This window comes from Octopus sinensis, linkage group LG6, assembly GCF_006345805.1.
Source record: "Octopus sinensis linkage group LG6, ASM634580v1, whole genome shotgun sequence".
In the NCBI taxonomy this organism is placed as follows: Eukaryota; Metazoa; Mollusca; class Cephalopoda; order Octopoda; family Octopodidae; genus Octopus; species Octopus sinensis.
The window spans coordinates 69,448,088-69,465,181 of record NC_043002.1 but is presented as its reverse complement, the minus strand read 5'-3'; the positions used below and the strand labels follow the sequence as shown (position 1 = coordinate 69,465,181).

The window sequence follows — 17,094 nt, the reverse complement described above, 5'->3', positions numbered from 1 at the left end:
CATATGTGTGCGACATGGTGATCTCATATCAAGATAAACAGCGCATGACCTTGCAAGTGGGGCCCAGTTACAATTTTCTTCAGGTCGAGTAGCACATCCCGCTCAAAAGGTCCCTGAATAATAGTTGTTTAAGGATGTTGAATGAAACAGCCATGTTTCCATGAGTGAATTATTCAAACCCCAAAGAATTCCTCTCAACACATAGCTATGATGCTTTTCCATTTCTCCTGCTCGTGATTAGAATCGCACATATTGTCAGCCACTAAGAGACATGCTTAGCTGTTTAAGGTCAAAGAACTGACAAGCAAATCTGTGGTATTGAACAGAATATTTGCTGTAGTCCATCTTTTACACCAAGACAAAACATGTACATTATAAAAATCAGTTAAGACCAGAAGCCAAGAGAGCACGTGCCTGGCACTGCATCAGGGCATTATTGTTATTATCATATTTTATAATTTATGTAGCAAGTTCATACAACCCGTATTTCCAGCCAGCTGAACAACTTACATATGCTTTATGCATATGTAGAATGCAAATATGGCGATAATGAGTACGAGGGAAGAAAACTTAGTCATAATAATCAATATTTGGAGGTCAGGTATCAAACGAGCCGTTTCAAGGATTTTAATGTTATAAATATAAGTTGACCTTTAATATTTTCCTTGATTCAACACAAGCTCTGTATTGAAAGAAGATGGCAGCTAAGAAAAGTCTTTCTTTCTAACACTCACACACACACACACACACACACATATTACACACTGATACATATGAGTATGTATATATGTGTGTGTGTTTGTGTATACATATGTGTATGTATATATATATATATATATATATATATATATATATATATATATATTATATATATATATATACACACAAGTAGATAGATAGATAGATAGATAGATAGATATAGATAGATAGATAGATAGATAGATAGATAGACAGATAGATAGATAGATAGATAGATAGATAGATAGATAGATAGATAGATAGATAGATAGATAGATAGATAGATAGATAGATAGATAGATAGATACCTGTCTACCAGGAGCTCCATCGCTGCCAGGGCTTCCTCTCTCGCCAGCTTCACCCTAAAATATGAAAAAAGTTGATCCATGTATACACAGAATATAAATTTCTCATCCACATTAGTTTTACATATTGGCTACAGCCAATACATCCAATATCTAAAATAAATAATAGAAATATATATATATATATATATATATATATATATATATATATATATATAGAGAGAGAGAGAGAGAGAGAGAGAGAGAGAGAGAGAGAGAGATTTTAAATATTTTATATGTGTATTAAAGATGTTGCCATGGTTAGCAATATATAGTACGTGACACTTTTAGCAATTTACTTCCGATTTGTACCAAAGATGTTGTTTGGAGATATTCTGTCCATTATTTCATTCAAGTATTATATGCAACTATAATAATATTATAATAATTATTGTAGCGTCTATAAAAGCTAAATTAAATGCATGCGTTAAAAAACAATAGTCTTACTTCTAATCCGGAAGGACCGGGTGGTCCACGAGCGCCTGGTTGTCCTGGGTCACCTGGGAGACCAGGTTGTCCGGCAGGACCGTCTTTGCCACCGGGGCCAGGAGAACCCTAAAACGAAACAAAGCAGAATTATGGATTGTGACCACGTAAACAACAATAAAAAAAAATACTACAACTAATAATAATGGTTTCAAATTTTGGCACAAGGACAACAATATTTTCAAAGAAGGTTAAGTCGATTTTATCGTCCTCCATTACTCAAATAGTATTTATTTTATTAAACTCAGAAGGATGAAAGGAAAAGTGGACTTAGGCGCAATTTGAATACAGAAAGTAAGGCGCCGAAGTAATGCCGCTAATCATTTTGTGCCCTTCTCCTCCTTCACCCACTACTACTACTACTAATAATAATAATAATAATAATAATAATAATTATAATAATAATAATAATAATAATAATAATTGTTATTATTATTATTATCATTATTATTATTATTATTATTATTATTATTATTATTATAGGCACAAGGCCTGAAATTTGCGGAGAGGGTAAGTCGATTACATCAACCCCAGTGCGTAACTGGTACTTAATTTATCGACCGCGAAAGGATGAAAGGCAAAGTCGACCTCGGCGGAATTTAATAATAATAATAATAATAATAATAATAATAATAATAATAATATAATAATAATAAACATTTTATGATAGTAATGGTTTTTGTCTTATCTGAATAGGAAGAAGGAACACATTTCGACGCTTGGATGTTTGGAAAATAAAGTTGGACCCAAAGGGATTTCAAATTAGAGCGTATAGAAGAAGTATTACTAAATATTGTAAGGGCTTTAATCCGGCGCTCTACCAGTTCTGTTCCTTCATCATCAAGTTGAGGTCAATGATTATCTTGAGCTATCATGTTACCTTTTCTGTGGTGGAAAAAGAGCTTTGGGCAGTCACTAGTTCTGCCCCTAAAAGATTGCCCTTTACGGGACGACAGCCAGTCACAAGGTTACCTCCAGTATACTGCTGGAATTCATTTCCTGCAGAATGGACTAGAGAAACGTGTAATGAAGTGCCTTGCTGAAGGACACAACTTTCCGGCTTGTCCGGCAATTGATCCCACAAACTTAGGACAGTGAGTCTAACACCCTTAATCACTCGGTTACGTGCTTCACTCTTTAATATTATTTAATCCATCATCTCGAAAATATTAACAATATAAACAACTGTGATACTTTAAATTACTTACAATTTCTCCTTTGCCTCCAGCAGGTCCTTGGGCTCCGGGAAGACCTTGAATACCTGGTGGTCCCATTTCACCGGGGTTGCCATCATTTCCAACAGCTCCCTGTTACAATACAAAATATTTAATATTTAATCAGATATAAACAAAAATTTTCTTTTATGTGTATTCTGACTGAAATGTGGGATTTTATCTGCTGCATAAAGCTAACATTTCTCATTCTATTTGTTGTATTAAAAAAGTTTTTTAGGATTATAATATTGAGTGAAATATTATTGCTATTCCATGTGAAATATCCAGCTTTTATCCAGCTTGTATTTTCCGATTTACACTGTAATCTGTTTCCTATTACTTTCTTTTATCTTCCCCCAAACTGGAACACCGTCTTGAATGGTTTTATTCGAAAAAAAATTGATCCCGGCACTTATTTTTCTTTTCTCAATGTTTTTTTTATATTATACCGGTCTCTTTTGCAAGAGTATAAACTAATCAAATCCAGTTGTCAAGCAATGTCAGGGACACACACGGACACACACACACACACACACACACACATATATATACGACTGGTTTCCACACACTTTCCAACTACACCCAAATTAATTCACAAAGCATTGTTCAGCCAGGGGCTACAGTAGAAGACACTTCCCCAAGGTGCCGCCGCGCGGAGGGCTGGACACGAACCGTGTCGTTGCAAAGCCCAACCATACCTGTGCCTGTGTATACGTACAGTGATAATAAATTAAACCCAGTTTAATCTATTTCTAAGTGACTTAGATAACGATTATCATCGATCAGAAAATAATTTTAACTAAAGTGTTAGAGCCTTGTTATTTTTATTATCAATTAGCTCCAAGTCAACCGTCTTTGAACAGACCTGTATTCAAAGACATACCAGCCACGACAATTCTGTCCTTTTAAAAACCACTTTGTCTTTTCTTTGTAATAGAATGCATTGTCCCTTTTTGTCTTTTTCCTTTTATAAGACATCTTTTATATAACAAGGTGTGATTTAAGAGGGTTTTGGCTGCTATCATTTCTAGTATGCAAAACAACCATATACAGGCTCTCCCGTTGTCTTGGCTCGTATATGTCGAATCACTAAGAATTATAGGTCTGAATCATTGAGAAATATAGGTTGAATCAATAAGAATATCCTTTTGGCTTGCTTAATTTGAATAAGAGCTTTATTCTTGTGCTCTTTATTTCTTCCATCTACCATGGTTATGGTTATGATTTCCTGCGTATTTAGTCATTTTTGTAAAACAAAGATCGGTTCAGAAATACATGTTTTGTTGTTAGGTATTCACGCTGAGTATTAGAATAGCTATTGAGGAAAAAAAAATACATTTCACTTACGGGAGGTCCAGGTGGGCCAGAACGGCCATCAGCGCCAGGCATACCAGGAATACCCTAAGAAATAAAATGAATACAGTTTGTTAGTATTTCAGCATGTGGCTAGCAAATGAATGGAGGGTGGAGGTAAAAGAGGTGGTGTTAAGGGAATAGATAATAATACTGATGTTGATAACGATGATGGTGATAGTGATAGTGATGATGGTAGAGGTGTGGTGATAGTGGTGTGGTAAAGAAAATAACAGCGGCGGTATGTAATAGTATTCTTTTCTACTCTAGGCACAAGGCCCGAAATTAAGTACGCAACTGGTACTTAATTTATCGACCCTCCGAAAGGATGAAAGGTAAAGTTGACCTCGGCGGAATTTGAACTCAGAAAGTAGCGACAGACGAAATACCGCTAAACATTTCGCCCGGCGTGCTAACGTTTCTGCGAGCTCGCCGCCTTGATATGTAATAGTATTGACGACACTGGTAGTTACAGGAGGGATGGTGGCCACGGTAGGGATGGTGGTAATTGTAGTGATAGTGATAGTGGTGTTAATGATGATGATGGTGTTAGTGTTTATGGCGAGGGTGATGATCAGAGTAGCATTGACCGATTATTTGACTACAATGAAGGAGATTTTTGATGTGATAACATAAGCTATATATATATATATATATATATATAATATATATATATATATATATATATGCCATATTACTACAGCAATGCATTAAATGTGCATTGATTTTGCAAGATATCATATATCATTAATAGTATTGTATGGTAATAATGACATAATGACACATTTGACGTCGTCATTCAATATGAAATGGAAAGAAGTATGATTTGGCGACATAGCATGCATGGGCACTGATGATACGGCAATTCAGGTGCCATGATACATATTCCATACACATATCGATGAGCTTAATACTGTGATGTATGATATATGAGGAGGACATGAAGTATAGTATATGATGGCATATAAGACGACTTGTTTTTCCAGGATAATGTTTCAAATCACTCCAGAGCAGTGGCGGCTCGTGTATAGGCACTGCAGGACTGGAGGAATGAGTTAAGTAAATTACTTCGACTTCAATGCTCAACTGGTACTTGTTTTATCGCCCCCGAAACGATGAAAGGCAAAGTCGAGCTCGGCGGAGTTTGAACTCAGAACGCAAAGACAAACGAAATACCGCTTAGCATGCTAACGTTTCTGCCAGCTCGCTGCCTTTAAATATTACATGCTTTAATATACTAGAAATTATAGTTCCTGAATATGCGCTACTGAAATGAGGATGCATCTAATTTGCCCGTAAGTTTTTTATGCCATCAAATACCGGTAATATTATAAATCATCGAAAAAAAGAAGTAATATCTTACGATTGGTCCTTGAAGTCCAGGGGAACCTGGGCGTCCTCTCTCTCCCTGAAAATGAACAGAAATAGTTTTGGTCAGTAATAATAAAAACTATGAAAGAAGTTTAAAACATTTTCCTATGGATTTTCCACAGGCTCAAAAAATCAAGACTAAAACAAAACTAAAATATAGTGTTCAATCTGAAAATAAGTTTACGTGGTGGTATAGTTTATAAATGATATGAAAGTTTGGAGAGTGTTTGTGGACGGATGAGTGAATTTGATGTTGCTCAAAAGAGTACGGAACCAGTATGATGCGGCGGGGATAAAGCAGCATATGCTGTCAGGTCCCTGCTGCTGATATTGAGGGTTGTGTTCTGTGCCTTGATCCGAGCATAGAACGGGGCTCGCCTCTTTGAGCTGGGAAATTTGTGGAATACCTAGTGTATGTCTTGTTGTGGCTACCCCCTCCTAAAAAAACGGGGAATAGTTCTGAATATGTAACAAAGTTATTATTAACACCAAAGATCTGGTGAGGCCTTGCATTTAGTATATCGTTTCTGTATCCTGGTACTTAAAAAGAAAAAAAACTGTTTAACTACAGTTAAAGACGTGAAATGGGATTAGCACATGCTTTTACTAGGAATTGAACACAAGTCGATCCTAAAATCCGATCTTTAGTGAGGTGTTTGTGCTAATTAAATTATTTAGATCTCATAAACACTAGGTAATCAATTTTTAAAGGGAGATGGTTAATCAATGACTCAACAACTCAAATTCTTAACTGGAATTTTATTTTATCGTCCCGAGGAGAACAAGAGGTAACGCTGATCTCGGTGAGATTTAAACCTGGAAAATTATGGGCTGGAACAAATACCGCAAGGCATCTTGTCCGACGTTTTAATGATTCTGCCGATCCACTATCCTAGTGTTTACTATAATAATTGCTTTTAATCTAGGTACAGGGCCAGCATCTTTAGGGGGTTAAATGATGGCATACATCTCAATATTTGACTTGTGTTGATCCAGAAAGAATGAAAAGCAAAGTTGACCTTGGCAAGGATTGAACTCGGAACAAAAAGACCCATAATAAACATTGTTAACTAATAACGATTCATACTATTGTAAAAAGCTGAAGACTGTTCCTTCCCTTCTTCCTGTATTTTTTCTTCTTTTTGCTAGATTCTTTGAAAGTATGTATTATGAAGTTTTCATTAACCTCAGTAAGAGTTTTGTGACGTAAAATTAGAGGCTGTGGGTATATAATTTCTTTATAAATTTCTAGTCAGTATTCAGCAAACTAAATAATCTGTCAATATTTCTAGAAATTCAGACATAGTGAAAGTATTAAATCAGCTAATTACTTTTGACGTGCATGTCAAGAGGATGGACAAACGAAGAGAACGAGATACACTGCTAATTATATTAGCAAATAAACTGAATTCATGGTATTTCGAAATACGGTGTAAAATATCAAATAATTTGATAATATATTGCAAAATACTTACGGATGCTCCAGTGTCACCAACTTTTCCACGAGGTCCTTTTTCTCCATCAGCTCCTTTGGGTCCTGGAAGTCCGTCAGCTCCTGAAAGACCACGTTCGCCTGGAGGTCCCTAAAAAGGAAATAACAACATACGTGAGTGAGCAGAAAAGCCTTTTCAGTTTGTATATGATCTAACACACACACCACACACACCACACACACACACATACACACACAAACACACACATACACACGCAAACACACACAAACACACACATAGAAACACAAGCGTACAGTTGTAAGCATTTTATGCATGCCTTTAATCTAATAGATTCACAGAATATACAGCATATACGCATGTTACATTTTATGTGTACGTATTAATAATAAGGTTATTACTTTGTATGTACATGGTCACCTCAAAAGTAAATACCCCCCCCCCCGCCCATTTTATTTATATATATGAGTGTGTGTATGTATTGTTATATGTATACGTAGACATATATGTATATACACATATTTATAGTTATATAAACATGCGTGTATATATGTGTGTACATATGCATGTATGTACGTTCTCTTCTGTGTTTTAATTATCTGAAATCTTCCTATAAGGAAGAAGCTGGCTTCTAACAAACATACAAAGCTCCATCATTGGAATGTATTAATTCACATATTCATCTTCAGAAAAGTCTTGTATATTTTTACTGATTTATTAACGAATTTGTACGCATATGTGGATGTTTGTAATTATTACTTCATTGGAATTTCAACATTAACAGGTATGGTAATACATTATATATATATGTAATCTTACATTGCTTATAAACTCTATATTTGGAAGGACTCTTATTAAACTCTGTTGTACTTTTGGATTCTACTCAAAGGATATTGGAATATTGCATATATATCATTATGCCTATAAAACGTATTTACGACTTCAATACCCATACATATCTTACATCTATTTTCTTTCCTCTACCTCACTCTCTATTTTGTATCACATCGAAACTAACTATGACTTAATTTTTCCTCTCACACACCGTCTCCGATGAAGGGATATTATTAATTAATATCCTAGAAACAGCTGTAAGACCTTCTATCTATAAATGCTCTAATATCTATACAGCCTTGGTTTTTTATCTTATTACGTTAAAAAGTCTTATATATATATATAATATATATATATTATATATATATATATATATATATATATATATATATATATATATTATTAGTGAATTGAAGAAATGGAGTTGAACGAAGATTGAACAGAATTCCTTTTATTGCATTCTACACATGTTTCACATATTAAAATTCAATTATCCGCACCAACGCACGGTTGCAACGCCAAATGGTTTTATCTCCAATGGTTTTATTGGTTAGGGTGCTGAACTCATGATCGTAAGGTTATGGTTTCGATTCCTGAACCGGGCGATGCGTTGTGTTCTTGAGCAAAACAATTCATTTTCACGTTGCTCCAGTCCACTCAGCTGGCAAAAATGAGTAATCCTGCGACGGACCGGCGTCCCGTCCAGGTGGGGAATTTATACGTCACTGAAACCCGGAAACCGGGCCCTTATGAGCCTGGCATGGCTCGAGAAGGAACACATTTATTTTTATTTTAACTTGCTTATCCTTACAGTTTCTACTCTACCTGCTCAAGTTTAAACCTTGAGCACTACGAAGTGCATTCTATACGGAGAATATCTGTCTCTCCTATGTGTGTGTGTTTGTGTGTGTGTGTGTGTGCAAGTATTTCGAGTGAGTGCATGAGTAGAGCTGCATTTTTTGTCTTCTGTATGTATCATCATACATATAATTGCATATCTAGCTATTTAAGCTAAACTTTTCGAATGTTTTATATATTTTGACAGTTCCGTTGTATGTCTCCTATTTGGCTTTCTCCTTTCTGTTTTGGAGAACCTTAGCTCCTAAAGTTTGTTAACCATCCTAGTACCCTAGTAATTACCAGTATACATTTATAGGTATGAATGAACTATGGTATTTGTAATACTTGTTTTAAGCACACAAAAAAAACATCTACTTACACGCTCTCCAAATGGGCCAACACCACCGACTGGGCCTGGGGCGCCAGCAATACCCTGAAAGATAAATAAACGAAAAATATCTATATTAAATTTCAAAATTGAATTATATAATATTAATTTATAATGGGTTGACAATGAATGAATAAATTTATACCAATAACTATAGCACAGAAAGCGGCCACGATGAGGATGATGATGATGACGACGACGACGGAGAAGAAGAAGAAGAAGAAGAAGAAGAAGAAGAAGAAGAAGAGAACGACTACAATGATGGTGATGGTGGTGGTGGTGGGGGGGGGTGGGGGTGCTGCTGCTGCTGCTGCTGCTACTGCTGCTGATACTGCTGGTGTGCTGGGGCCTGTTTAGCTTTATGTTAATCCTGTGATAAAAATCTGTCTTCTGGAATATTTTTGTTTTTGTTTCTTTTCCCAAAGCTCAATGCTCCCAGCATCAGATTATCCAATGTGCCTTTGTTTTATGATAGCAGATTGTGATTTCTGTGAGACTTCGACTGCTATTCTTAGTATAGTTGAGCGACCAGATAGAGAGGTTCCTTAGTCGCTGTCGTCGACCACGACGATGACGACGACGACGACCACGATGATGATGATGATGATGATGATGATGAAAGAGATGGTGGCTGCAGCGGCGACAGCAGTGATGCTGATAGATGTGATTGTGGTTGCAGTGATAGTGATGGTGTTGATGATAACCATGACAACAACGACGAAGACGATGATTCCAGCAAAAAAAAATTCTTTAAAAGGAATAATAAGCAATAAATTTACTGCAATCATTATTGTATTTAAATGTATAAGAAATAGTAACACTTACTCTCTTTCCTTCAGAACCAGCGGGTCCGGGAGATCCACGGTCTCCAGAGGGGCCGCGTGGTCCTTTACTTCCTGGTTGTCCTTTGTAACCTTGAGTTCCTTGTTCTCCCTAAACATAGAAAACATACCTATTTAGAAACAAAAGAAATATGAAATCGAGCATGTGGCTGGCTGCGAGTATGCGCCATTGTAAAGGCCCAAAATGGGCCGAAATATATCTTGCATTCTCGCTGGCCACTGCTGGAACGAATTTTTTTATCTTCCTTCTATATTTATTGTGTTTTTAACCATTTTCCAGTCTTGTGTATCACTTGTGATACGCAGGAGATGGTTCCCTGGTGTCCATGCATTATTTATGATACACATTGCCATTTTCTTCAACCACCAGAATAACTTGAGACTTATGGAAGGAAAGTTTTATATTACCCAAAGGTTTGAAGAAAACATGGACGTCTAGGACAAATTTATGATAATCCTTTGGGCAAGCAAAGGGTTAACATAGTACGTCCATAAGAAATGTTAGCTCAGGACAAATATCGCAATAACTGGTCAATCGACAGTGTATATACATTGAGCAGACATATAGATGACTTACTATCTCAGTTGCGTGTGCCAGACTTTTATTCAGCTGGGCGTCTGTTTGCAACATCAGTGAATGTTTTATTCATTCTTACGTATATCTGAGATAAAGATTTCTCGTTCGAGTATGCGGCTGGCTGCGAGTACATGCGATTAAAAAGACATTGAAAGGTTTAAAGGCATCTGGTGTTCTTGCTGGCCGCCGTTGGAGTTTTCGCTTCCTTTCGATATTCATTGTATTCTTAATACAGCACGCTCATAAGTGATGGTATTTCAAGATAAATACTGCAGTCACTGGTCTGTTACCTGTGTATGTACATTAAATATGATACATAGGTGACTGTTTTAATTTAATATTGCCCCAATTGCATATACGAGATTTCTACTCAGTTGAATGGCTATTCTCAACATAAGTGAATGTTTTATTCACATTTTCTTATATCAGAGTCTATGAATTCTCTTCTGAGCATGCGAATGGCTGCTGCTGGGTTAAATGTTTGCCTCCCTCTGATATTCATTGTGTTTTTAACACAGAACGTCCATCCATAAGAGATGTTATCTCAGGATAAATATTGCAGCAACTGGCCTATTGATAGTGTACATAGATTAAGCATGATACATAGATGGCTATTTTAATTTACTAGATTAAGAGGTAAAATTCTGAAACATCATACTTACACGGATACCTTTAGTTCCCTTTTTGCCTGGGCTTCCAACAGGTCCAGTTGGTCCTCGAGGTCCGGGGAATCCGGGTGCACCGGTAGGTCCTGGGTTACCCTAAAAGAGACCAACACATATATTGTTATTCAAATCGTTTCTCTTCTTCAAGCTCCGACTGTGCTCTAGCAGTGCTAGAAACGTTACTTTTTAAATTTTATCTTTTATCATTTACATATTTCAGTTATTGGACTCTGGCCATACTGGAGCACCGCCTTCAAGTCCCGTTACGAATTTTTATCTTACTTATTCTATCGTTTTTGGGGGGGTTTTTTTCGAAACCACCAAGTTACTCGAACGTGCATTAACCAGTCGTCGGGCGGGTGCGTAGGTGGGGTCAAACGAACGAAGACACACTCGCAAACATACACACCACACACACACACACACACACACACACACACACACACACACACACACACACACACACACACATACATACATACATACATACATACTACATACATACATACATACATACATATATATATATATATATATATATATATATATATATATATAATATATATATATATATATATATATATATATATATATATATATATATGACAGGCTTCTTTCAGTTTTCCGTCTACCAAATCCACTCGCAACACAAGGTTATAGTCGGCCCGAGGCTATAATAGGAGACACCCAAGGTGTCATGCAGTGGGACTGAACCCGGAAGCTTGTAATTGGGAAGCAAGCTTCTTACCACACAACCACGCCTGCGCCTTTATATACGGCGGGCTTCCACACTCTATATTCTCTTGTAAGGTATTAGTCGGATCCGAGCTATTGTAGAAGACACTTGCCCAATGTGCCGCGCTTTCTGTGATTATCTTTCTTTTACTCATTGCGTGCCACTAAGCTAGTACATGCACTCATACGGTTCCTCTTAAGTTAACTCTCTCTCTCTCTCTCTAACTCTCTTACACACTCTCTTTCTTTCTCTCTGGCTTTCTCTATCTTTCCCTTTCTTTCTCTCTCGTTTTACACCTCTGTCCGTTGTAAAGCTCGACTAGGAAAGTCAATCAAATAACCAACATTTGCATAGACCGTCACTATACAGAGACCGCCTTTGTTTAAAATTTAAAGTCTTGTGGTTCGATACATTCTTAAGGCGAGAAATGCGGTCGGTGACTTCTAGTTTCGCGAAAGATTCCTAAAACTGAATCTCAAATTGGGTCCAATGTTTTTCATGTGGAATATAACACACATTTAAAGGAATATACATTCCAGGCTTTCTCTCAAGGTTTCTACAGTTTCAATGATGTGACCAAATAATAGAAATACATTGCAATACTTACACGGCTACCTTTTTCTCCACTTGGTCCGGGAAGACCATGGGGTCCAGGGGATCCGGCTTCACCGGCACCACCGGCATTTCCGTTTTCTCCGCGTGGGCCTTGAGGTCCTACAGCTCCCTTAGGACCAGGAGAACCGGCTTCACCCTTGAGGCCAGGAGTTCCAGGGAAACCAGGGGCTCCCTGTTTTCCAACGCTTCCGGGTGGTCCACCGTTTCCAGATAATCCATCAACTCCACGCATTCCCTAAGAACAAGAGAAGTTAGGAATATTTTATACAAGGTTAACTGAAGAAAAAATATCCCTAATTACAGCACTAATCTTATCGTAATATTTAAATATTAAAGTAGAAACCCACTCTTTGTATCCGAACATTCTGCATTCATATGAACCATGTCAGAGAACCATTACCCTCAGTATACGACATTTTGCCTTTCAGCTTTGATAAGATGATAACTCAAGTTATGTTATACGTTAATCATACTCTAATTTATTGGTTACAATGTCACTCGATACTTTTTGTCCATAACCGCACTTTCATATGAAATTAGATTTATGTTAAAATATAAATTTTCAACATTATTTAACGAATAAAACACAGTTGAACTAAATCAGTAACATTTGTCTTTCATAAGTAATGACTGGTATGCCATCAACAATGAAACCTATTTAAATAATATTACTTAAATCAATTTTCCCTGTAATGATTAAATCCAGTCCTTCCCGATTTTTCTTCTAAGCTGAATTTACTTAATTTACACCTCTGAAAAATGTTACAATTTACACCTATGAAAAATGTTATAATTCTTCTCAAATTGTTCGAAGAGTTATCACCCCTAAGCTCTATGACATCTCGTTCTCTACTATTAAATGTATATATATATACAAAATCAACGAAAGTACAGTTATAAAACACATAATTATGCGTAATTAAATTAGTTAATCAAAGCATCATATGAACTTACTGGAGGTCCACTAGATCCAGATCGTCCTCTTTCACCTGGGGCACCACGTGCTCCAGCGCCTCCGGGTAAACCGATTGGTCCCATGTTGCCAGCAGCTCCCTAAGTATAAAAAGAATACAAAATATATTATATATGACACCATTGATGTTGCATCATCGATCTTAAAATTCATACAAAAAAATTAATTAATTAATCAATTAATTAAATGTAACCAATAAGACCTATAGTTGTATAGGTGTATGAAAAGATTTTAAAAGTATTTACCTTAGGTCCATCAAGACCAGAGTTGCCGTTTTTACCAGCGAATCCAGTAAAACCCTGAAATTGAGAGAAAATATATTAGTTAATCAGTAAAGAATATATATTATATACTTAGTGTATGTAATAATATAGTCTACGAAAATAATTTCACTTTTACAATTCTCTTTTGCTAAAAATACTGAGCTATATTTATTTGGCGACATCGACCTAAAGTTAAGCTCAGCCTATTTGCGAAAGATGTGCGTGACATAGGTACATGGCAGTACCACACTCGAAATGCAGCATAACTTTACGTTCTTGTAGATATTCTTTTCTACTCTAGGCACAAGGACCGAAATTTGGGGGAAGAGGGCTAGTCGATTAGACCGACCCCAGTACGCAACTGGTACTTTATCGACCCTGAAAGGCAAAGTCGACCTCGGCGGAATTTGAACTTAGAACGTAGCGGTAGACGAAATACCACAAAGCATTTCGCCCGGCGTGCTAACGTTTCTGCTATCTCGCTGACTTCGTTCTCATGGGTGTTAATTTGACACTGAAAATTCAGCCAGCCAACATTCGAATTAAGACATTCTAATTAAGACATTAAGAAAAAAAAGAAACAAATCAAATAGATTTTACTTACTCTGTGTCCCTTGGGTCCTGGGAGACCAGGGATTCCGGGAGTTCCACGAATTCCCTAGAAAACATCGAAATAATATATCATAAATTAAACAACTGAAAGTGTATTTATACATACATACATACATACGTATGCCGCTGAGCATGTATGCTCGTTTGACTGTGTTTGTGTACAGTATGCATTTACGTATGTATATGTGTGTATGTGTGTATGTGTGAATAATGTATTTGTATATATATATATTGTCATTATTATTATCATTATTATCAATTCATTATATACTTTCTGAGATTTAATAATGCTATATATATATATATATATATATAATATATATATAATATATACAAGCATTGTTAAAATATTATGCTTATATTTTAACAGTTAAAACGTGTGTGTGTGTGTGTGTGTGTGTGTGAATTAATGTATTTATATATAAATTTGATTAAAAAAAAGTAATATGATGTAACAATACTTACAGGTGTGCCGGGTAAACCTCTAGCTCCGGGGTTGCCGTCACGTCCTGGGTCACCCTGCAAACGATACAAAGTCGAGTGGCTTGAGAAAAGTCGTGAGAAACAGTAAAGAAATAAGAAAATAAGAAAAGAGAAAATAACAAGAGGTAAATAGAGAGAAAGGGGCGGGGGAGAGAGAAACAACCAATTTACTTACATCGACTCCTCTTGATCCGGGAGGTCCAGCAGGTCCTCTGATACCTGAGCGTCCCTAGAGACAGATGTATATATAAAGTATGAGTAAACACGAAATGAAATTGATGCTCCTCTAATAAATATAAATATATATATATATATATATTTATATTTATACCGGAGTAAGCACATAAATGTGAAACAGGGTGGAAAAAAGAGTACTCAAAAATACCAGAGGTAGAGTAATATGCTTTATTTAAAAGCAGCAGAAATATAACAAAAGCTGTCACTCAGAGTTTCACATTCCCGTTCGTCGGACAGTTTTAACAAAAATGTCCGACGAACAGGAACGTGAAACTCTGAGTAACAGCTTTTGTTATATCCCTGCTGCTTTTAAATAAAGTATATATATATATATATATATATATATAAAATATATATATATATATTTAAAAATAAGTACATGTATATGAATACATATATAGAAACATCATCACTTCTAAATCTCTCAACGAGAGACATGCAGTAACGGTAATTTAAAGTGTATTGATTATGTACCAATATAATATGGCAGTCCTGGTTGGGATGAATGCTACTGTTGTTTAGCCAGGGGGGCTAAACAACCGCGACTGCCATATTATATTGAGAAATAATCTTTACTTTAAAATACATCTATATATACTTACAGTATATATATATATATATATATATATACAGATAAGAGAAAAAAATCTATCAGAAAGGAACTCTATCTCTCTTAAAAAAGTATCTTTTGATAAGCATAACAAATGCGCAACTGGTAAAAAGAACTTTCACCTAATTAAATACACTCTCCCTTACTTAAATTATTTTGTCAGCATTTTCTTCATTTCCTTTATATATATATATATATATATATATATATACATATATGTAATTATAGTATATATAAGAGGGGGAGAAAGAGAGAGACGGATATAGAAACAGAGATAATAAGAGAAAAAAAAAGGAAACTAACGGTGATACAAAGAAGCCAAATAGATAGAGACTGGGGCAGCGAGAGACAAGGAAAGATACAGAGAAGGAGTACTTACGACGGGTCCAGCTTCACCAGGTTCACCAGCAGGTCCTCTCAAACCTTGTGGTCCCTACAATATTCAAGTGTATGATGAGTGTAAACTCAACAAAATAAATAAATAAATATATATGTATGTATATATATATATATACACACATACACATATTAAATATATTCTGGTATGAAACGTAATTTTTCCTCAGATTTTTGTTTGTTCTTATAAATAATTTGACTAGATTACAGAGTGTATATTCAAGAGCAGAACAAAGCAGGAAATTCGGTTTAATTATTTTTGTTATAACATCATCAACCACATAATCTTTACATGTGTTTGAGTAGTGTATACTAGTAAGGCATGTGGTAATAGTTACGTAGACAATTGTATAATTAATTTATAGCGCCCGATCATCAGAAAGGGAGCATAATTTAATCCATTGTTGGTTATTAGGTCAGTTGGTAGTAACGCTAACCAAGGCCAGATTTGAACTCAGTACCTAAGGACTATAACTAAATACCGCAAGACATTTATGCAATGCTCTAACTAATCTTTTCTCCGCCTCAGATCATTTTAAACATAAGACAGAAAAGGTCAGACGCCAGTGGAATGGTATGGAGCAGTTGGTAGGCAGATCCAAGCTGATGTATACTCTTTGTTGAGATCCATTATGACATTATTAATGTTGTAGATATACGATATTGATATCTTTTTAAGTATATTATAGTAATATGAGTAAAGTTAATAATAATTAAGCTAAGAGCTACTGAAGCTCTTAGTTTTGATGATTACCTCATATTTACAGCAAATAGTAAACGCACGGGTATATCTGGTCTCCCAATGTGTCTTACGATGAGCCATGCGTCTAAGCGCTTCATTTTGCACAAGGTCTCTTCGAAAAAAACTACTTTTCTTCTTTCTAGACAATCCGTATTTTAAATGTTCCACCGATCTCGTCACCTCTAACAAACTCAGATGTGTATTTTGTGTGTTGTGTGTGTGTGTGTGTGTGTGTGTGTGCGTGCACACGCGCATTATGTGTATGTATAGCGAGAGAGAGACTGACAGAGGGAGATAGATAGATAGATAGATAGATAGATAGAT

General features: G+C 35.9%; 1 protein-coding gene across 2 annotated transcripts in view; it reads right to left on the bottom strand.

Moving 5' to 3' along the window:
• Positions 1-17,094, bottom strand: part of LOC115213426 (collagen alpha-1(I) chain) — a 74,321-nt gene that overhangs the window by 29,538 nt on the left and 27,689 nt on the right. For both annotated transcript variants that reach the window (XM_029782399.2, XM_029782398.2), the window contains exons 9-24: positions 16,012-16,065; positions 14,961-15,014; positions 14,768-14,821; positions 14,295-14,348; positions 13,673-13,726; positions 13,409-13,507; positions 12,447-12,689; positions 11,101-11,199; positions 9,845-9,952; positions 9,011-9,064; positions 6,982-7,089; positions 5,499-5,543; positions 4,130-4,183; positions 2,777-2,875; positions 1,530-1,637; positions 1,047-1,100 (exon numbers count right to left, since the gene is read on the bottom strand). In XM_029782399.2, the coding sequence (XP_029638259.1) occupies positions 1,047-1,100; positions 1,530-1,637; positions 2,777-2,875; positions 4,130-4,183; positions 5,499-5,543; positions 6,982-7,089; positions 9,011-9,064; positions 9,845-9,952; positions 11,101-11,199; positions 12,447-12,689; positions 13,409-13,507; positions 13,673-13,726; positions 14,295-14,348; positions 14,768-14,821; positions 14,961-15,014; positions 16,012-16,065 (1,341 nt within the window). The remainder of the gene's footprint in view (positions 1-1,046; positions 1,101-1,529; positions 1,638-2,776; positions 2,876-4,129; positions 4,184-5,498; positions 5,544-6,981; positions 7,090-9,010; positions 9,065-9,844; positions 9,953-11,100; positions 11,200-12,446; positions 12,690-13,408; positions 13,508-13,672; positions 13,727-14,294; positions 14,349-14,767; positions 14,822-14,960; positions 15,015-16,011; positions 16,066-17,094) is intronic.